Genomic DNA, 23215 nt, shown 5'->3' on the forward strand with positions numbered 1-23215 from the left:
AAGCCTCAAATATTGGCTGGCGGAGCGGCCAGAGGACGGGAGAAGAAAAGACACTGTGGAAAAGCCGAAGGGCCGGCAAGCCCTCACGGTGAGCCCATTCCAGCAATGGGGGGAGGCCTGGGTGGTAGCCCTGCAGGAAGCACACCAGCACCAGTCCAGGGGCAAGGAGTAGGTCTGGGGGGGGGTCTCAGGGCTATGGGGCATGTCAGCCCCCATCCACAGGGCCTCCTGCAGCAACAACTCCCACTTCTGCAGCCCCAGTTCCCGCAGCAGCACTCAATTCAGGACCAAACCAGCTTGGCCCACGGGCCCTTCATGCCTCCACATTTCCAGGCAGGACCGACCTGGCTTTGGCCCATGATGGGTGGACAATGGACTGTTGCACTTGAATGGCCCCAAGGTACTGGGAGCCAAGGGGGTGGGACTGATGGCACTCAACCTGTAACTCATACAGTCCAGCTAGACCAGGTGCCAAGGGGGAGACTATGGCCAGAACGATTGGTGGGGAAAGGATCTTGCCACCCAACAGCTCCCAGTCCTCCTTGGGTTCTAGATCCCACATTCCACCGGGGAAGAGGCCAAGGACCTAGAATGATAAAAGGATTGGAACACTTTCCCTGTGAAGAAAGGTTAAAGTGCTTGGGGCTCTTTAGCTTGGAGAAAAGACGGCTGAGGGGTGACTTTGTCCACTTGGGAGCCAGACTGAGCACAGCACAGGCCACTGTTTACCTGCTGGAGAAAAAGCAGCTGAAAGTTCAAGGCTTGGTGCAGATCATCAGGGCCCAGAGATGGTCCAACCTGATGCACCTGGCAACCTTGCTTGATGATATCGGTGATAGACGTGGTACCATGGGCCTTACAGTGGGTGCTTCTCCCCTTCCAAAGGACATCGCTTGGTGCAAGCACAGGCAGGTCGAGATCAGGGATGACTTCAGGAGGGAGTTGGCATGATGGACAATTCCTGCAAACCTAAGAAAAGGAATCGGTTTCCTCCAACCTCAGCAAATGGTTGTCACAATGGACACAAGGAAGAGGGACTGTGGAGCGAACTGCAAGAGCCAGGTGGCACAAGGCAGATGGTCTACAGCAGAAGTGACACACAGCATTAACTGGCTGGAACTCAGGGCATTCAAGCTGGCCCTGGTGGCATTCAGTCCTGATACAAAATCGCCACGTCCTGGTTTGCACCGACAACATGACAACAAAAGTGCACATAAATTGGCAAGAGGGAACCAGGTCAAAGTTACTCTTCCAGGAGGCTCAAAACTTACTTTGGTGGACGGAGAAAAATGTTGCAAGTCTAAAGGCAGAACACCTCAGAGGCCAGGCCAGTTGCCAGGCGGACTGGCTGAGCAGAGAGGATCTGGACCCAGGCAAATGGGTCTTCTCCCAAATTGTGGAAAGATTCGGGAACCCAGTGATGGACTTACTAGCAAACTCAAAGAACCATCAAGTGGAGAGACTCCTGTCCAGATTTCAGGACCCGACAGCATAAGGAGTGGATCCGATGTTGCACCCATGGCCTGAGGACCTCCTGTACGGGTTCCCACCGCCAGCCCTCATAGGCAGGCTACTCAACAGAATCAGAAGAGACAAGGCAGAGGTGGTGTTCATGGCCCAACACCGGCCGAGAAGGCCATGGTTCTTGGACCTGGTGCGGATTCCGACCACTGGGCCGTGGAAACCACTGTGACCAGATCTTCTCCACCAGGGCCCCATTCTGCACCGGGAGGAAGGCATTAGAGACTCCGGGGTTTCCCAGAGGCATGGCAGAGATCATGCTGCAGTCAAGGAGACCAGCAGCTAGATGACTATGTAGTCACACATGGGCATCATTTACCACGATGAGCTACAGGCAGAGACGTGGTGCTGCTCTTATTCGAGGGATAGAAGAAAGGGCACCGGCCCAACACCTTGAAACAACAAGTGGCAGCCCTTCAAGCATGCCTGGGTCACAGGAGGCTTAACAAAGTGTCCATGAGCAAATACGTAAAGAGGTTCATACTAGGGGGTCCAACAGCACCCTTCCGAAAGACAGACTCACTGTTCATCTCTCACAGCTCCCAGAACCAGGGAAGGAAGGCCTCTAAGACCACTGTGGCTTACTGGATAAGGCAATGCATTGCTAAAGCACATGAAGTACTGGCGTCTTTGCCACCGGGGTCTATTACCACACACTCTACATGTTCAACCGCAGTTACGGCAGCCTTCTCCACATGAGCAACAGTTGAGGAAATTTGCAGAGCAGCTACCTAGGTAGCTTAACCTTCTTAGCCTTCGTGAAGCACTATAGAATAGTTCAAGCAGCCTCGGCAGAAGCAGCATTTGGCAGAAGGGTACTGCAGCAAACCAAAAAAACAAAAAAAGGAAAAGGAAAAAGAAACTCCACCTTGGGTACAGCTAACCACTTCCTGGATGACTTCCCCCCACTGAAGGAGAACGATACATTGGACCTTACCTAAAGGTTCTTTCTCTTCAGTGGGGGAGAAGTCATCCACATCCCTCCCTAGTAATTATAAAGAAGAGGGGAGGACCAAGATCCTTGGAGAAGAACAACAAAAAGAGAGAGAGAGAGAGAGAGAGAGAGAGAGAGAGAACCTAAATGCAGGGCAGGGCTTGGACACAACTGGAGAGGTCAGCCTCGGTCCCTCCAGATAGGAGCCACGCAACAAAAGAAATTTGCATACCCCTATCCCAGCGAGCAGAGGGCGTGACCTAACCACTTCTTGGATGACTTCTCCCCCACTGAAGAGAAGGAACCTCCAGTGGACTGTTTCTTATGGCCAAAATTATAGATTTTCTGATTGTGCTTTCTAGGGCAGCCCAGATACCCCCTCCTCCATGTCCCCTCTGTCCCTCTATCCCATTAAAAAGAAAACAACCCTTGTTTTGGAAACGAACACTGAGGAACAATTTAAGGTTGCTACAGCAACCCAAAATTCCACCTGAATGTCTTTTGTCCCTCCCATGCTTTACTTGGAGGGGTTAACCCTTCAGTTTTCAGATCTACCTGCCCTCCTGGGGGATCCAGCTTTGTGTCCTTTTTGATCCATACGATGGTATCATCAGGTGAACTAGATGTATGATGACAAATGCATGACTAACCAAATCAGACAGTGAGGGGGGAAAATATGGATCAATCTGTTGTAAACTGCCCTGAGCCCCACATAAGCGGGGAAGAGTGGTTAACAAATCTAATTAATTCATTCATTACTTAAGAAATTGGAAAGATTTATATTCCACCTTTCAACTGTTTAGGTCTTCAGAGCTGCTCACTTGCACAATATAAAGCATCGAGCAATAAAACAAATTAACTGTACAGATTAAGTATCAGCCTTTTAAAAGTAGCCTTATTAACAGTTGAACAATAAAAATGCAAGGAAAAAACCCACACAAACGTGGAATGGAAATGAAATCAAATTGGCACCAGGGTCTGGATTCAAAGAAACATTACACGCTAACATTAAAGGTAAGAGAGTAACAGCATAAGGGGGAAAAATGAAACCAGCCAGAAAGCAAATATTTAATGAGACAAACCTGACAAACAAGCATGTACAACAGTAGAAGAGGGTGTTTACTGGGTGGTAATAGTGGAGCAGTTTCTACAGTGTAGGACTGTCTGTATACGTCATAGGAGGTAGAGAAAGGAAGGATCAAGACCAACCACAAAATAATGGCTTGTCTAATAAAAGCCAAGCCAAAATTTGGGGATGAGAGCTTTCCACTGGTAGTCATATATATATGTGTGTGTGTGAGTGTGTGTGTGTGTGTGTGTGTGTGTGTGTGTGTGTGTAGATCTGGTGACATAGTATTCTTATTAAATTACAGTGCAACAGATGAAGCCTGGCGTCTCTTGTCATCCTACCTGGACAGATTCAAGTCTCAGAACAATTTATATCATCGCTGTGTAATCAACAAGTTACTGTCTCATGGGGTGCCCTTGCCTAACTGGCTCATCAACAGTTACAAAGTAAATACTTTCTATTTGCAGAATTAAATTGTAATTTGGGGAGCATGGATGCTACAAAGGAATGTGTGTTAAATCTGTTTCAGTAACTATTTAACTTAGTGGCATTTTCTTCGTAGCTTGGCGTAAAATTGTTTGATAATTCTCAAGGAACTCAAGATCAGTACTGTTATATAAACAGTGTGTTTTTAATAGGGGTGTGCAAAAAATCCTCCAGTATTTTACAGTTCAGGTGTATTGGATCTGAAAAATGTTTGATATTTCCAAAAATCCCAGACCCCAATACCTGTATGGTATTTGGATCCAGGATTTTTCAGAAATCCTGAATTTCTGGGGTCCAGTAGACCTGAGAAGAAAAATACCAGTTTTAAAAAAGCCAGCCTGACCATGCTACAGGAGGAGCTGGCCCCAGAATCTGCGTGCAACAAGGAGACCCCTCCCTCCCTGCTGCACGCAGACCCAGCTGGGAGGGCTTCTCCCGTGGCGCGGTTTAAACTGTGCCACAGGAGAAGCTGGCCCCGGGCAAGAGAGGATCAGCTGGGACAGCAGGGAGCCGAGAGCTCTTGCAGCTCAGTTTAAATAACTGGCTTAAAGTGTAAATTGCAACAGTCTTCATGGTCGATCACAGCAGTTCCAAAGAGTTGCCAAGGATAAAATTCAAGAGGATGGATAGGGCATCTCATATCCAGGTATATATTAAAGTTTTTTTAGGCAAGTGATTCACAGAAGGCAGAAATAGATTTGGAGGAGGTGGTAAATTTTTATTGCTTACTGAGATTGGATAGAAAGAAACTTAGAATAGGCTACTTAGCTATTTGAAATGTTTGCCAAATAAAGGGAAGAGCTTACAAATGTTTAAGATGGTGAAGACTGAGAGAATGCCAGGAACTTGTTCTTGGCTGAGCGCAAGGAAAGATGGTAGTCTTTTTCCTTGATTGTCATAAATTGACTCAGGATTTTGCAATAATCTGCAAGGAGTTTCTGGGTAATACAGTTGCCTCAGATTCTTGGAAACCTCACCAGCAACAAAGGAAGGCTACTTGTTGGTAATTCATCACAGTACTCCTATATAAACTATGTGATGGCTTGGAACCAGCAGTGCATGTTGGCTTCTCTGAATTTTATTTGTTTCTTCACAGAAGGTAGATGCTGCTGAACTTCTCCGCCTCTATTTGAACTATGACCTGCTGGAAGAAGCCGTGGATTTGGTACTGGAGTATGTGGATGCTGTACTTGGGAAAGGACACCTTTATTTTGGAATTGAGGTAGAGTGAGCATGTCTCTAATTCATAATCGTCACAAACCTACCACCACCTCCACAGCATTGCCAAGTGGGTTAAACTCTCAAGTCAGGGAGCCCGCTCCAGGAGGGTGGCTGGTTTGGCAGGGGCAAACAGACAAAAGGCTGAAGTGCCAGTCCACACACCTCGGGGTATTGCTGCCACCAGCCCCTTTGACTACCTAGACAGCTGGAGACCAAGGGACCATGCCTCTAGCCCTTCCCAGCTATAACAAGAAACCAACCCTGCAAGGGTGTACGTTCACAAGGTGTGTCCCAAAACAGATTACTTTGGTAGCTGTAGTCTACTTGGACCAAAGTACTGGATTCAGATTGAAGTCTCCTGAATTCACAAACACACCAAAGTATAATTAAAGCGCTCTATTAAAAGGATGTGCATGAATATATAATAAAGAGCAAAGAACAGTGAGAATAAAATAACAAGCAGGATAACTAACCTAGATACAGAGTTTGAGTCCAGTGGCACCATTGAGACCAACAAAGTTTAATTCAAGGTATAAGCTTTTGTGTGTAAGCACACTTCTTCAGTAGATAGTTAAAACAATGGTTCCCTAATCCAGAGGTTACTTACCAAAGCAAAGTCCAAGAAACTTTCAAAGTCCAAAATCAACAGGTGCCCAGCCATCATGGCCCACCCTAGTCAAAAGTGTCCCAAGGCTAGTTGTACTCCAGGTAAAGGGCAAAACTAGAGTAAAGAATATTCTCTTTATGCCTTGTGGCCTGCACTGACATGATTTAGGCTAGCCAATCAGATGGAGGCCCAGTAATGTAAACCAACTGACCACTGGTGTTACTGACCTGGTGATATAACAAATCAGGTGAGGTTGGCAGTTAGTTTCTAATGTTCTGCAACTGCATCAGACCCGTTTAACAAGCTCCGACAAATTTTTGCATTAGCAAGATGGAAAGTGTGGGCCCTCTGAGGCGGTCTTGAAACCGTTATAGGGCAGAGGATGCCCTCCACATCCTCCCTTCTCTCTCCCCCTCTGAGTCACTGTCAGCTTGGCCTGGGCGCTCAGGGAGCAGACATTGTCTGTGTTCTGTCGGCCTTAGCCTGGACCAATGTTTCAATTTGAACAAGAGACTATGAAAGAGGCCTAGTCTCTTGACAATAATATATGGAAAAAACTACAAAAAATATTTTGCATTATTATCAGAGAATATAGCTTGTAGGACTGAGGCCTACAACCCAGATTTTTCAAGTGCAAAAAAAAAGTAAAGATTTGTACTTTGGTTACAATTAAGCCTTTTAAAAACAAGTTTCCTACTGCCGTTTTTTAAAAAAACTTTGGTCTGCTTTGGGTAACATGAATAAATATCTTTAGTAGGAAAATCATTCATCAATATTTCCTACTTCAATCCAGAATTCAAGCCTTTTTGAAATTTTGGCTCAGTGCAATTTTGACACTGAGCAAATGTGGGTCTAAATAGTGGTTTTCACCCCAGTCATAGCTGGGATATTTCCTTTGTGATACAGTTAATGTTCAGAAGTATTCCTTGTAGTTATATTATATTCAAGTTTAGTTTTGTTGTTGTTGTTTAGGTCCCACTGTCAGCTACATTACCAAGGGTTTGGCTTCCATATTCTGCCATTGACCAGCTTCTTCAGGCATTAGCGGAAAACACAGCCAATCACCACAACACAGTAGTAAGTACATCTAGTGAAAACCAGAATTCACCTATTTCAATCAATTGGTATTTATTCCTCCTCACTGTATTGCAAACAGCATCAGCTTTTAATGTAACGGTGTTATAGAATTTAATCAAAATTAAGAGATTAGCTTTAGTTAAACTCTGGGGGTGGTAGTATGTGCCTGATTCCCTGTTCTTGCTGCATTTCCACATGCTGCTCAGCTTACACCATTCCCTGATCTCAGCAGTGGGGGTGGGGAGTCTGAGGGCTGCAGGGCAAAGCATGTGGATGTTGTTCAGTCGCACAGTCGAGTCCGACTCTTCGCGACCCCATGGACCAGATCACGCCAGGCCCTCCTGTCTTCCGCCGTCCTCTGAAGTTGGCTCAATTTTATGTTCGTTGCATCTATGACACTGTCTAACCATCTCATCCTTTGCCGTCCCCGTCTTCTTTGACCTTCAATCTTTCCCAGCATCAGGGTCTTCTCCAGTGAGTGCTCCCGTCTCATTGGGTGGCCAAAGTATTTGAGCTTCAGTTTCATTATCTGGTCTTCCGGGGAACAGTCAGGGTTGATTTCTTTTAGGATTGACTGATTTGATCTTCTTGCAGTCCAAGGGACTCTCAAGAGTCTTCTCCAGCACCATAGTTCAAAAGAATCTATTCTTTGGCGCTCGGCCTTCCTTATAGTCCAACTCTCGCAGCCATACATGACTACTGGGAATACCATTGCTTTGACCATGCGGACTTTTGTTGGCAGGGTGATGTCTCTACTTTTTATCATGCTGTTTAGGTTCACCATCGCTTTCCTCCCAAGGAGCAGGCATCTTTTAATTTCATGTCTTAATATATGGATATACTACAGACAAAGAATTTTAAGTATACTTGTGATATGGTTTATACATTTAGTTAAGTGTCAATTGTCACAGTATTTTTGCTTCACTTTGCAGCCAGGAATAACAGGCACAGAAAATGGTAAGTAGCACGTTCTTCCGGGGATCTCCTTCGGGGGCCTCCAGGTGTTCCTACAGGGCTCCTCTGGGGTCCTACAGGGCCTTCAGAAGACTCCTCCAAAGTTCCTCAAAAGGGGCTTCTCCAGGGGCTTGAAAAGGTACAAAAGGTATGAGGCAGCTCCTCTTCATGGACGGATGAGGTGGCATGTCAAGTCGCTCATAAATTGCTAGTAAATTGCTAGTTTAAAAAACCCCTTGAAATGGGAGCTCGCACTCAATGCTCCCACCACAGCACCATTTTGGTTGGGCCTCTGAGAAGGCCTCAGTATTTTCTTTCTTACTGTTCCCTCAGTTAACTTGTATGCTGCTGTCAGAAGCCCATTTGAATATTCAGAATCTTGTGGCCAACCCAGTTACTGTTTTATAGCAGGTGGGGGGCGCCTATCTATCTACTAAATACTCAAAACCCTCTTGAGAATGCCAGAAGCTTTGATAGACCTTGGGGGGGGACCCTGGAGCCCCTTGGGTTTCCAGCCAAGTTTGTTCTAATGCCCTGAGAACTTTAGGGAAGAGTATGAGGATCATATCTTGAGGAAACAACCAGTTCTAGCTCTGTGGTCCCTCTACCCTGATTAGGTTGCCAGACCCCCTCGGTTGAGGCAGGAGTTCCCCACCACCAGGCCCCACCACCCTGATGCCAATCAGCTGGCCAGCAGGGGTGACTTATCTGGGAAAAGAGTGAGGCCCAGTTGATGTTGCAGTCACTTTTTATGTGTCTCAGAAGAGATGTCATCATGTCAATTACATTGGGGCAATGCTCCGGTATTTGGGCAAAAACTCTTATGGTAGAAGCCAAATTTACCATAGAGTTTTTGCCCAAATACCAGAGTATTGCCCTGACATCGCTACATGATGATGTCACGTCCGGGCCACATCAGAAGTAAAATCACTGCAACATCGACTGGGCCTCCCTCTCTCTCCTACTAAGTCCCCCCCCCATCCCCTGCCAGTTGCTAGGAGGGACCTAGCAACCCTAACCTTGATTCCTCCTCTTTTGGGGCAAGAACATTTTATCTAACCATTCTGAGTTTGCTGAAAAATAATCCATCAAAGGAGTAAGGTAAACAGCATTCTGCCTTCTCTGCCATTTGATGGTGGTCTCAGACTGAGTGCCTTGAGACAGCCCTGAAGGGTAATGGTATAATGGCATGCACAGTAGGACAGAAAGGTATCAGAGTCAAAGAAAGAGCCCTTATGCTGCTATTTGGTCTGCTTGCTAGAATAAAGAAGAAGAGATTGGATTTATACCCCCCCCTGGATAGAGCTTCTCCATCTTTGACTGCAAATTATATAGTCAATCTGATTTCGGTGTTGCCCATCTGGTGATGTCCATGTGTAGAGTCGCCTCTTAGGTTGTTGGAAAAGGGTGTTCGCTATGACCAGTGTGTTCTCTTGACAAAACTCTGTTAACCTTTGCCCTGCTTCATTTTGCTTTCCAAGGCCAAACTTGTCTGTTATTCCGGTTACCTTTTGACTTCCTACTTTAGCATTCCAGTCCCCTATGATGATGAGGACATCATTTTTTGGTGTTAGTTCTAGGAGGTGTTGTAGGTCTTCATAGAACCGGTCCACTTCAGCCTCTTCTGCATCAGTGGTTGGGGCATAGACTTGGATTACTGTGATGTTGAATGGTTTGCCTTGGAATCGGACAGAAATCATTCTGTCATTTTTGAGATTGTATCCCAGTACTGCCTTTTGCACTCTCTTGTTGACTATAAAGGCCACACCATTTTTTCTACGAGATTCCTGGCCACAGTAGTAGATATAATGGTCTTCTGAGTTAAATTCACCCATTCCTGTTTTACTTTAGTTCACTGATTCCTAAGATATCGATGTTCAGTCTTGCCATCTCATTTTTGACCACGTCAAGCTTACCTTGATTCATAGATCTTACATTCCAGGTTCCTATGCAGTATTGTTCTTTGCCGCATCGGACTTTCCTTTCACCATCAGACACATCCACAACTGAGCTTCCTTTCGGCTTTGGCCCAGCCGCTTCACTCTTTTCTGGGGTTACTTGTACTTGCCCTCTGCTCTTCCCCAGTAGCATATTGGACACCTTCCGACCTGAGGGGCTCATCTTCCAGCATCATATCTTTTAGCCTTTTGGTACTGTCCATGGGGTTTTCTTGGCAAAAATACTGGAGTGGGTTGCCATTTCCTTCTCCAGTGGATCACACTTGGTCTGAGTTCTCTCCTGTGGCCTGTCCGTCTTGGGTGGCCCTCCACGGCATAGCGCACAGCCTCATTGAACCACGCAAGCCCCCTCGCCACGTCAGGGCAGTGATCCATGAGGGAGAAGCATGTGGATGGAGGAGGTGAAATCACTTCTGCAGGCTCACTCCATTCGCAGAACCTGAATCCAGCTATTGGGAAATCCATGGGTTTCTCTCGTGGCTTCATTCAGGCTCAGACCTAGCATACATCCTGCAAATCCTTGCACAAATTTTTATTTGAGGAGAAACAAAATGATTCCATAAAAAAAGATGTCACCAAAAAACTCCTTCAGTCAAGTGGCACGATGGTTCATAAAACACAATCATATCTTCCATTCTGTAAATTGCTCAGAGCCAGCAGCTCTGCAGGATTGAGTGATCAATAAATCGAAAGATATTATTATTATTATTCTGTATCCCTGCAACTACTGCCTGTTACCATCAGATGATCATACTGCTTTTTCTTCCAGCTATACCAGAAGGTCCATGACAAATTAGAGGAATACCAACAACAAGTTGCTGTGACAACTCATGATCTCCTGTATCTTCGAAACTAGCAGATGGCCTGGACTGTGTGGCCTCTCTTAATCACCTTGTGCCTGGTGGCTCCTTAGACAAAGCTGCACATACTGAGCTTGAGGTCGATGTGCATAACTGGCATGAAACATGTTAGAACTGTTAGGTTTGCATATTTCGGCTGCGGCCCTAGGGAGCCCTGTGCACTGCGGGTGGTGCTATTATACAGATTTTATTTTTTCATAATGGTCCTAAACATTCCTTATGAGGGAATGGAAGATGTTTTATAACATACTGGAGATGCTGAATCAAAGTTGGCGGTCGTTTCCAGTCATTCAAGTTTGTATAGTGCATGTTCCCACCATCTTTTCTACTGAAATATTTTGTATTATCTGCTTCATTTCTTGTATTGTACAATACATGGGCTCTAAATAAGGTTTTATTTATTGTTACACTTTTGAATTCCCTTTAGTAAATTGAAAACTTTGTTTTAAATTCTCAGATTTTTAAAAAATAAATGTGGCTGAACATTATGTATCCTAAGGTTGCCTATTTTGCAGGAAACAAAATGTGATTTGCATTTTCATGGGGATGGAGAAACTATCAGCAGCTTTCCTTGGAAGTATCTGTTCTCTGCTGGAAGAAAACCCATTTATTTTAGAACACTTGTATCCCACCTTTCCACTAACAAACAATGCCCAAAGTGACTCACAAAATACATATCAATAAAAGTAAATCATAAAAAGCCATAGGATTTTGAAAAGTAGCAGCAGCAATAAAAAACAAAGTAGGAAAATAGCATCACTCGGCTCCAAAGGCCTTCTAGAACAATAATGTCTTAACCTGACATCTGACAGAGGGAGGATGTTCATGATATGGGGGAAATTGCGGATAAGGCCTCCTCCACTCTCCTTGCTTCCAGCTCCGTGGGTGTACGGTCTGTGTGAAAGAAGTCATGCGGAAACGCTGGTGCTGATCTGCGTAGGGTTTAAAAGTAACCACCAACTCGTTGAATTGTGCCCAGAAACAAATGGGCACTCAGTGACAATGTTGGGGTTGTATGTTCCCCATGGTGGTTCCTGTTAGGAATCCATGCTGTATTTTGACCAGTTTCAGGTAACTCTTCAAAAGACTAGTTGGGTATAGATAAAGCATGTGTAGTTATGGCCAGGTTAATCCTCTACAGGAATAGTTACAACTGGAGAACCAGCTTTGTTTGGCAAAAGGCATTCCCGGCCACTTCAGCAATCTGTTTCCTTTGGGGAACAACCGGATTCGGAAGTACACCCAACCTGTGAATGTGATTCTTCAAGAGTACCACCTCATCCAAAATAGATTGTAAACCTATTCCCTATATTGTCACTGTTTGATATGACTTTGATCTTGTCTGGATTAAGTTACCTTGACTTTGGATGGCAGTCAAGGTTGTCAACTGCTTCATTGGGATCTGATGGAAAGGGGAGAGATGAGTATCATCCACATATTGATTACACCAAACTCTTAAGATTCTGAATGATGTCGTTCAGCAGATTTGTGCAAATATTAAATAGCATGAGGGACAAGATAGAATCCTACAGAAACAGCAGTAAGACTCCCAGCTTCACCGTCTAGGACCTGCCTACCAAGTATTAAGAACATCTATAAAACTCTGTATCCTACTCCCTGTCTACAAAATTGGTCTAGTAGAAAACCATGATTGATAATACCAAAGGCTGCTAAGAGGACCAGAAGGATCAACAGGGACAGGCCGGGGGGGGGGGGGGGGGGGCGCTGGGCATGAATCATCTACAAAGTCCTTATCTGTCCCAGAGCTGGAAATCAGACTGAAAAGAGTCCAGATAATTCATTTCATCCAGTAATCACTAAAGTAATGTCAGCTTAAATACTGATAAACTTCAGTGTATTTTGAGATGTGCATTCTTAATCTGTGGTAACTACATAAAACTGGAAAGATTTGTATACAAAATTACATCTTTTGTGTTCTCTCTGTGCACAATATATATGCATATTATAGAAATTCATGTATAAAGCAACTAGTGTATTTGTGCACAGTACTGTACACAATTTACCTCCATATGTTTTTGTAAGTTGCCCCCGATGAAAAGATCTATTAACGTAGGTTAAAGACATAAAAAATTGACTCTACTTTTTTAAATCCATAACCCATATCAACCAAATAATTCTTTCCCCCTTAACATTGCTTCTGAACAATTTCTCCCAAGAACCTTACATACAAATTTCAAAAGGCGTGGGTGTTAAAACAACCCCTTGGGACCCGATAGAAGAAATCCCACCGTGCTGACAACTGATCTCCAGCAGCAACTGTTTGCGGCAGAAGTTGGCATTAAGGTATGAGCGCTGGATTGGTTTAAAACTTTTCTTTCAGACAGGAAACAAAAGTGCTTTCACAACGTGGCATGGTCCACTGTATCGAAGGCTGTTGATAAATTCAGCAGCAGCCACAAATATGCACAGCCCTTATCAACTGACTGGAAAGGGTCAAGTGCAGATGGGTCATCCAAGACATTAAAAAGATAATTAAACCCTCTAAATTACAAGTATAGTTAAAAGTCAGTGGACTCAGCACGGTCGTATATAGCACTGGTTCCCAAAGTGGGCAATACTGCCCCCTTGGGGCGCTGGAACGATCCAGGTGCAGATCCACAAACTGCATCTTTTTGTCCACTTCTTGAAGGTAGATGTCCAGGGGGGCGTTGAGTAATTTTTTTTCTGAAAAGGGGGCGGTAGGCCAAATAAGTTTGGGAACCTCTGCTGTATAGAGTTACTCCAGTCAAAACCTATTGAAATCAGTGGGTATATATTGAAGTAACTGCATAGGATTGCATGATAAAAGTATCACTTTATCCACTCTCTTTTATACTATCATGGTTTCATGTCTGGGGAGAGAATGTAAGGTACAATGTAAACAAATGCTTTTGGTGAAAGATACCCTAGAATACCTGCAAAAAGTCAAGGTCATAAATCTCACAATATATTTAAACAAGTGGAGACCCGCAAGAAGCTTGTGGGATGGTTATCCCATTCCTCACACCTTTGCTTCCTCCCCTTTCCCTCTACCTCTCTCACACTCTTTTTTCCTTTCTGCCCCCCTCTGTATCTCTCCTCCATCCATGTTACTTCCTCTCTCTTTCTGTTCCCTAATCATTCTCTTTGTTTTTCTGCCTCCTGCCTGCTTCCTCCCCCACTTAAGTAAACTTGAGTTTACTCCCAAGATGACCACTTGTCCACTTGACCACTCCCAAGATGACCACTTGACACAGATGACCACTTGAAGATCACCAGTTACAGATAAGCAACCTGTTTTATCTTCTTCGTGGTCTCTGTGCATCACACCCATGGGAGATTGAAAAACAGTGGCTCACCTGGAGGTGGGAGCTGTTGTAAATTCAATGCTCTGCTGACGAAAGGTCCACTCTGTGGCGTTCACGAACATCAATCGGGTAGTGCTTCATAAAGGTGTTCACAGATCACCGACAGGGAAGCACCCTTCAAGAAGTTTGTGGAGGTAGCCACGGATCCTGTGGAGTGTGCTCGCACAGGCAAAGGTAATGGACGCTTAGCACAGCTTAATAGTCTCGACAATCCACTTGGAGAGATGTTGTGCTGACATCTTTAGCCCTGCTACTTGAACGTGTCCTGTTTAGGTAAAAAAGCAGCACTCTCCTAACATCTAGAGTGTGGAGGAGTCGCTGTTGTCCATCTTCCAGGTTAGGGGAAAAAATAGGCAATAAGATCTCCGAGGCTAGATAAAATTTGGAGACCACCTTAGGCAGAAAGGGTATGTCAGTTACCAGTCTCGCACCATCCGGTAGGAAAACAAGGAAAGGTGGGTCATGACACAGGGCCATGAGTTCACCCACCCTCCTGGCCGAGGTGATGGCGACGAGAAAGGCAGTTTTCCATGCTGCATGCTTTAGCTCGCAAGTCGCCATGGGCTCAAAGGGGCGCCCCATGAGATGGCGGAGCACCAGCAGTAAATCCCACAAGGGCTCCAGTGAACGGATCGGTGAATACAAATGAAGGAGACCTTTCATAAATCTCTCTCTCTTTTTAATCTTTTTATTGTTTTATAAAAGGCGTTACATACAACACAAACATATCAGTCCTAGATTTCAACGTATAATATCTAAGAAAATTACTAACAGTTTGACATCTATCCACACACCATACAGCACTATTGCAATCCTGTGAGTTTACCATCTCTATAAATATAACCATTTATGGTAAATCTGCTTAGCTGGGAGTATATCATTGGTCACCATATAGTCTAACACAGGGGCCCAAATCCTAACAAATTTAGTGTAAGTGGGGGTATTGCTATTATTTGCTCTCTTCAAGGAATCCGTAATTTTTGCCATTATAAATTGATCTCAGACTTTCTCTTGCCACACTGCGACAGTGAGGGGAGAAGGAGATTTCCAGGCCACTGCAATTGTCAACCTAGCGGCTGCTAGTAATGTTGATATGAGGTCTTTACTGCCCCCTTTCACCGACTCATTCCACCGATTTAGCAATACCAGTTCCGGAGTACATGGTAATGTCTGCCTGGTGATTTCATAAATCTCTTTGAGACGTCTCATAGAATCCTTCCTGGCATTGAGTACCACAGGGGTGATTCTATCTGAGAATGTTAAGTGTCCACGAGATAGGCTGTTAGCTTGAGCTTGTGGACCTCGTGGAACAGCAGAGCTCCTCCCTCCACTAAGAGCAGATCTGGCACCTGTGGGAGAGGATGGCGAGCCTTGGCCAGTCACAGGAGGTTGGTGAGCCAAGGTTGCCTCGGCCACCAGGGGGCGATCAGGATGCACCTCGTGTGGACCCGCATAAGAAGAAGAAGAAGAGATTGGATTTATACCCCGCCCTTCACTTGGAGTCTCAGAGCGGCTTACAAACTCCTTGCCCTTCCCCTCCCCACAACAGACCCCCTGTGAGGTGGGTGGGGCTGAGAGAACTCTGACACAAACTGCTCTTTTTCAAAGACAGCTGTGCCAGAGCTTGTGACTGACCCAAGGTCACATCAGCAGGTGCAAGTGGAGGAGTGGGGAATCAAACCCGGTTCTCCCAGATTAGAGTCAGCGCACTTAACCACTACACCAAACTGGCTCTTTGGACCGTCCTCAGCAGCAGCGGCAGAGGGGGGAACATGTACAGGAAGTTGTTGTCCCATGGGTACAGGAGCCTGTCTCCCAAGGCCTTGGGGGTCTTGTGCTCCCCTGCAGCAAAAAGGTTGCACTTCGAATTGCACCTGGTGGCGAAGACGTCGATGTGAGGTGTACCCCACTTTTGAAACACCGGACGTAGGTAGGTCCAGTTCAGCTCCCAGTCGTGACGCTGAGAGAGACCCCTGCTGAGCAGGTCTGCATGCACACTGGCCTTGCCAGCGATGTGTGAGGCAATGGGAAAGATGTGCAGCGGTATGCACCAGGCCCAAAGGTCTAGAGCCAGGAGGCAGAGACTGCGGGAGACTGTTCCACCCTGTCTGTTGACGTGACTGAGGAACGTCGTATTGTCGGTCAATACAGTCACTCATTTTCCCATGATCAGGTTGTCTGATTGTGTCCACCAGAGAAGGGAGTCGCGTGCCTCCTGTGGCAGAGAGAGACGAAGCAACTGGGACATCCATTGGGGCTTGAAATTCCATATGAATCACAGCTGGAGTGGATGCATTCTCAGCCTCGTAAAACGGAGGACAGCAGTTGTAGCTGCCATCAGGCCCAGAAGGTGTTGAATCTGGAAAGCAGATAACATCCCTTAGCCAAACTTGTTCTGCAAGAGCAGTTAGGGTTAGGGCCCTGTCCTGGGACAGGAAGGCTCTGCCTTCTCTGGAGTCGAGTATCGCCCCTATGAACTGCACTCTTTGAGAAGACCAGTTGTGACCTTTTGGAAAACTGTTTTCTATTGTTTACGTAGTATATACTCTTTTGGAAAACTGTATTCCAATAAAAGCATAACTTTTCCTGAAGAGTGTGCTTGGACCCTGCATGTTGTTGATTCCTGACAGTGGTTGACCCGGAGGCCGTGGCAACAAAGGACATTGAGGGCCTGGGATATATGGCGGATGAGGTCTCTGGAAGATGCGACCAGAAGCCAGTCGTCCAGATACGGGAACACCTTCAGGCCACAGAGGCGAGGATGTGCCACAACGACCACCATAGTCTTGGTGAAGACCTGTGTGGCCGTGCTGAGGCCAAACGGTAGACAACTGTATTAGTAGTGGCTGCCTCCTATCGCAAACCTGAGGTATTTTCGCTGGGAGGGTGGATAGTTAAATGGAAATAGGCATCCTCAAGGTCAAGGGTGGCCATCCAGCACCTCTGGGACAGGAGAGGCAGAATGATTGGTAGGGATGTCATTTTGAATTTCCGGTACTGTATATAGGCATTGAGGCCATGAAGGTCTAAGATCGGCCTCTGCCCGTCGTCCCTTTTGGGTACCACAAAGTACCAGGAATAAAAACCGAGTCCCTGGTGATCTAGAGGCACGGGTTCTATAGCACCCTTTGATAGAAATGTGGTGACTTCAAGGAGGAATGACGATTCCTGTAGTGACTACTACAGGAAGAGGTGGGAGTTCCATAAATTCAATGGAATAGCCCTTGGCTAAGATGGAAAGGACCCATTGGTCCGACGTAATCGTGGCCCAGGCCTACAGATAGGGATGGAGGCGGGTAGGGTCGGTAGAGGTAGACAGGTGGAAGTCAAAGGCCCTGTTTGCTGGGTTTTGGTTGTTTAGGTCTGACAAGTTGCTGTCCAGAACCGTATCTTTGTCTGGCCTGGTACTACTGCCTGTTTGCAGACAGAGACCGACGTGGTCTGTAGCCTTCGTCTAAAAATCCCTCTGTCAGCCAAGGCCGGCCCGCAATGAAGGTTAGCAAGCTCTGAGTTGGGAAATACCCAGAGATCTTGGGGGTGGAGCCTCAGGAAGGAGGGACTTTGTTGGTTTGGACTTCACAGATGGTAATCTTAGAAATAAGTCTCAGTTTGTTCAATATTTTTATAGTCCATCTATCTAGGTTTTTGAGAGTCGTGTATTAGAAGAAATACGACTTTTAGAGACACGGCGGTCACCTATTAGTTACAATTTTACCAGAGAAGAAAAAGACATTTTAAAAGGACTTTCCGTGGATAGAAAGTTAGTAATTAAGAGTGCAGATAAGGCAGGTGCTGTGGTTTTGTTAGATCGGGAAGACTACATACAGGAGGTTAAGAGGCAATTAAATGATTTCATTTTTTATAAAGAAATCACTTAAAATCCCACCAACGAGGTATTTAACATAATTAAGATGTCTGTCAGAGAAGCCTTGGCTCTGGACTGTATTTCTAAACAAACTGCTGAATTTGTTATGAATCGTGTTTCCAAAGTTCCTATATTTTTACATCTTGCCTAAAATACAGAAACCAGGTTTTCCACCCCCTGGACGCCCTATCGTCTCTGGCACTAATTCCATCTTCGAGCCGCTTTCACGCTATTTGGAATTCTTTTTACAACTGTTTGTAACTCAACTTCCATCTTATTTAAAAGATACAAAAGATTTTATAACCAAAACAGAAAATCTACCAGTCCCTAGACATGCAGCTTTAGTTACTTTGGATGTTGCCTCACTTTATACCAACATACCACACAAAGAGGCAAGAATGTGTCTACTTAATACTTTTGAGAAAAGGGAAATCCTCTCCCCTCCTACACATTGTCTTCTTGATTTGGTGGATATTATTTTTGAAAAGAGTTTTTTCTATTGGCAAATGAAAGGGGTTGCCATGGGCAGTAGTTTCACCCCGAGTGTGGCCAACCTGTTTATGGGGAATTTTGAAGATGAGTGGATATACAATGAAAACAACAATCCCTTTGCGCCTCACATTGTTTACTTTAAGAGAGTTATAGATGATTTGTTCATGATTTTGGATGATTTTTCTTATGTTGAAAGTTTTGTTACTTGGTTAAATTCTAGTCATGATTCCATAAAATTCACATATACTGCAGATGAGAGTCATATCAACTTTCTAGATACTTGTGTATTCGTACATGAAGGAAGACTAGCAGTTCGTCCCTTTCATAAGAAAACTGATAGGAATTCTTATCTGCATTATGCTCCCCATCATGTAAAACATTTGAAACAGAATTTACCCTACGGGCAATTCCTGCGGATAAGAAGAAACTCTACACTACAGGTAGACTTTGAAAAGGAGGCAGATAGGCTTAGTGGTCAATTTGTGGAACATGGTTACCCGACGGAGGTAATTACTAAAGCCAGACTACGCGCTGGCCAGATGAATCACAATGATCTACTCTTGAGTAGGAGCAAGGAAACGGGGACTAGGATTACTTGGGCACTTGAGTTTACTCCCAAGGCATATTCCGTTCGCCATATCATACTAAAACATTGGCACATTCTGGGGAATGTGCCTGGATGCGATCGCAAACCATATACAGGATTTCGTAGGACCACCAATATTAGAGATCTTGTAGTGAGAGCAGATTTAATGGATTCCATAGAAGAGGTAGCAACTCCTAAAGGACATTTTAAATGCCATAGATGTGCAGCCTGTGCTCAGGCATGGGAAACTAAAATCCTTGATTTCCCGGAGGTAGGCTTTAGAAAGAACATTGACTTCTTTTCTACATGTGGGAAGAGGGGAGTATTCTACCTCTTGCAGTGTAGCTGTGGTTTGAAATATGTTGGTGAGTCCTCACGTGCACTTAAGACACGCGTGTTGGAGCATAGATCACGCATAAAACACGAATGTCAAGATGCCCCTTTGGTCCAACATTTTAAAGATATGGGGCACAGGTATGATTTTAGATTTTTGGTATTGGAAGTGGTACGTCCCTGTAGATATGAGAGAATGGATTTGCACCAACTATTGCTCCGGCATGAGGCGTTCTGGATTTATCGCTTAGACATTTGCCAACCCCGTGGAATAAATGTTTCCCTTGACCTATTGTGCTTCTTATGATAGTATTTACAGGATTAGTGTTAAGAAAATGTTTTGTATCTTTAAGAATAGTTCTAAGTTCACTTCTTATGATAGTATTTAAAGGATTAGGGTTAAGAAAATGTTTTGTATTCTTGAGAACAGATTGTAGTTGGTTTATAAGGTATGTTAGCTAGGACACCTGTTAAGGTTTTAACAGTGAATATGCCCGTTTGGAGGATTTTTCTACAGATCACGGATCTGGGTAAGATATTCTATTCTAGTGGCGTTCTTGGTGGGCTTGTATTATGAGCTTTATGAGCCTTATTACAAATTCATTCTATATATATTTTTGTCTGTAGATACTGTATTACCGGAATGAGTACAAACCTTGTTATCAAGACAAACATCTCACTTATGTAAGGATTTTATTAGAACTATTGGTACATTGCTTTGTATGATTGTACGTGATATATGAGAACTGTTGTATTTTGTATTTTCTATTTCCATGGTGTATTTTATGTAGGCTTGATGCTATTCAGATAAATTGGCAACGTTTAGAGGAAGTCTCTTTAAATGGAATTGAACTCCGGAGATTTTCGTCAACAACTGTTTTTTCTACTTACCTCTTTTACTGTATTATGATGTGAATTTATACTACTGAATATTTATTGGAACCATGTTATATTGTGAATGTTTTGCACTTTGTTATATTACATAGCGCTTGCTGTCGCAGCTTCTCTTGTGAGTTTCTGTACTGTTTCTGTGGCTGTGACCCCCTAGCTTCCTGCCTCCCCCACCCCCTCCCGCTAGCTGACTGCCGCCAGCTTCTGTCAGCCAACGTCATCAAGAGCTTCAGTCCCCGTCGTCACTCCAGGCTTCAATTTGCCAGTTACCCCCTGCTTACACTGCAAGCCTCCCACTTTCGTGGAAGAACTTCCCTTCTGGATCGTCTCCTGTCCTTCCACACGTGGCCCGCTTCTCCGTATCAAGTATTCTCCTGTCTTGTTGGCCTTCATCTCCTCGCTTGCCTCAGTCTGGGGGAGAGACAAAGAGTAGGACTGAAAGGCCCGTCTGATGTTAACTTTGTCATACCACAAATATGCATGCCACCCAACTCTCAAATCATGCCCTTCCCACTCCAAGAGCCTTTTGTCTCCCAACAACAACCAATCTTTCATCCCCACCAAACAACAAGTGACAAAATACAATTTCAGATTGGGTAGAAATCCTCCTCTTTCCTTCACATCTTGTAATACCTTATATCCTCCCCCACCCCACCATATGAACTTAGTAATATATTTTTATCATTGTTTAAATGGCATATCAGGTTTCAGAACGGGTATTGTCTGGAACAAAAACAACATTCTAGGTAAAACGTTCATCATAATCATAGATCCACAGATATTGGAGGGGGACATGATTGCTCTAAGTGTATGAAGGACTGCCACTTAGAGGAGGGCAGGGAGCTGCTCCTATTGGCAGCAGAGGATAGGACTTGCAATAAGGGGTTTTAATCAAGGGCAGGAAGGTACCAGGTGGATATTAGGAAAAACATTTTGATAGTAAGAGCTTTGCGACAGTGGAATCAGCTACCTCGGGAGGTGGCAAAATTCCCCTCACTGGCAGTCTTTAAGCAGCAGCTGGATAAACACTTGTCGGGGATGCTCTACGGTGAGCCTGCGCTGAGCAGGGCATTGGACTAGATGGCCTGTATTGGCTCCTTCCAACTCTGTGATTCTATGATTCTATGTCCTACCCAACAAAAAAATTGCAATTCATCCCATCTTAACGTATCTTTTCAAAAAAAATCTTTCCATGTATTATCGTAATTATTTTTAAATAACATACAATTCATATTTGTCATGGGATACCCAAATATTTTACTTTCTTTTCCACCTTAAAACCCGTTTTCTTCATCACTTCTACTAGGTCTCCTGTTTTCAATTTTTTTGTTAACATTTTTGTTTTCTGTTCATTAATTTTAAATCCCACTAGAGCGCTGAATTCTGTCAACTTAGCCATCATTTCTTCAATTCCCTTTATGGGTTCTTCCAAAATTAGTACCAAATCATCAGCAAAGGCTCTCAATTTAGAAACCGCTTTTTTAACCTTAACTCCTCCAATCCTCTCATCATGTCTTATGTTTCTAGTCAGTATTTCAAGAACCAAAATCAACAGCAAAGGAGACAACGAGCCACCATGTCGTGACCCTTTTTGAATCTCACAAGGTTTAGTTAAATCTCCATTGTTGCCGTCTGCAAAGTGTAGATCGATTTCACCCAAGTGTAGATTGATCTCACCAAAATTCATGTCTTCCAAAACCTTGAAAGTCCGATTTAACTGTGAAAGTTAAGTAAGGTATACTCAGGAACAGATATAGCCAAAAATCAATAAATCAATCATGGAATTAGGATGGCATTTCGAGTTGCTCTAGTAACCCCAAAAAGCCCAGAAAGATGCAGTGGTGGAGTCCCCCAGGAACAGATGACAAGGGGAAATGGGAGCTACCTTTCTGCCTCCCCAACCCCTCACCCGCCCGCCTAACCTTCCTCCTCACCATGCCTAGGATGAGAGAAGGGAAGTGAATGGGCATGAGTGGATAAGAAAGCAACCTGGGGGAAATGCAAGCGCTGCTGGATCTCTTTTTTGTGTTGTAACATCCAGTCTCGGAGAAAAGCCTTTGCCAATGCTTTAGCCATTGGCAGGGAGGCAAAGGGGATAAAATGCGCTTGCTTAGAAAATAAATCCACTACCACCCATATACAGTCATTGTTTTACTCTGCGGGAGATTTGTAATAAAATCCATGGAGATAATTTCCCAGGGTCGGTTCGGAGTAGGTAGTGGGTGCAACAGCCTGGGGGGTTTCCCCAGTCGAGGTTTACTCATGGCACAGATCTGACATGACTTGATAAAGGAGGATAAATCCTTGCGCATCTGCAGCCACCAAAACTGACGTTGCAATAGTTTTGTTGGTTTTTTTGGCCCCCCGAAGGGGATTTTTTTGTTGCATTTTATATATGACTACAAACTACAAAGAAATTTAAGGAGGGTACTACATTTAGGGAGAAAGTAAAGATAACCACTACTGACTAAAAACCCAAGAGAGGAGATCTTCAAAACAGCTTGTATACTATGCCATCTCTCATAACGCTACATTTTATGAACTTAGTCAGTTATGCGTTTATCCCTTTAAGTCTTAAATTTAACTGTTAGGAAAAATTCCCTCAGCATCCCCATGTTACAAAACCATATTTATCAAGTGCTCTTTCAGAGTCCTTCAATCCTCATTTCTTCTTATCTTGTCTCTTCCGCAGCTTATAAGGACTTTTAGGAGCCGCTTCTCCCTTCTCAGACAGAGAGTCCTCTCCAGAAGACCCCAAGTCCAGCTCTCCACTGGACTTACTGTCCTTTTCCTCGTCATCCGCCTCCTCTGGCTCACCCCGCTGGATTCTCAGAAAGTCCTGTGCTTTAGAAACAGAGTCAATCTTTTCTTTCTTTTCCTGATGCTTAAATGTTACGCCCTCTGGATACAACCACCTGTAGCTGATGTAAAAGCTGCTCTTCTGTTGAACTTTGCTTTTTCTCCAATTTATACACCTTTTTCTTCACTTTTTGAGTAGTGGCATCAACCTCCTT

At 44.5% G+C, this 23215-nt stretch overlaps 1 protein-coding gene across 1 annotated transcript in view; it reads left to right on the forward strand.

The window, feature by feature from the left end:
- The window catches only part of NUP160 (nucleoporin 160kDa), a 105039-nt gene extending 93936 nt beyond the window's left edge, over positions 1-11103 (forward strand). Inside the window, exons 34-37 of the mRNA XM_015414500.1 lie at positions 3829-3970; positions 5107-5232; positions 6811-6915; positions 10597-11103. Of these exons, the coding sequence (XP_015269986.1) occupies positions 3829-3970; positions 5107-5232; positions 6811-6915; positions 10597-10683 (460 nt within the window). The 3' untranslated portion in view covers positions 10684-11103. The remainder of the gene's footprint in view (positions 1-3828; positions 3971-5106; positions 5233-6810; positions 6916-10596) is intronic.
- Positions 11104-23215: the final 12112 nt, after the last annotated feature.

The sequence above is a fragment of the Gekko japonicus genome, unplaced genomic scaffold (genome assembly GCF_001447785.1).
Source record: "Gekko japonicus isolate JY-2015 unplaced genomic scaffold, Gekko_japonicus_V1.1 scaffold446, whole genome shotgun sequence".
Taxonomy (NCBI): domain Eukaryota; kingdom Metazoa; phylum Chordata; class Lepidosauria; order Squamata; family Gekkonidae; genus Gekko; species Gekko japonicus.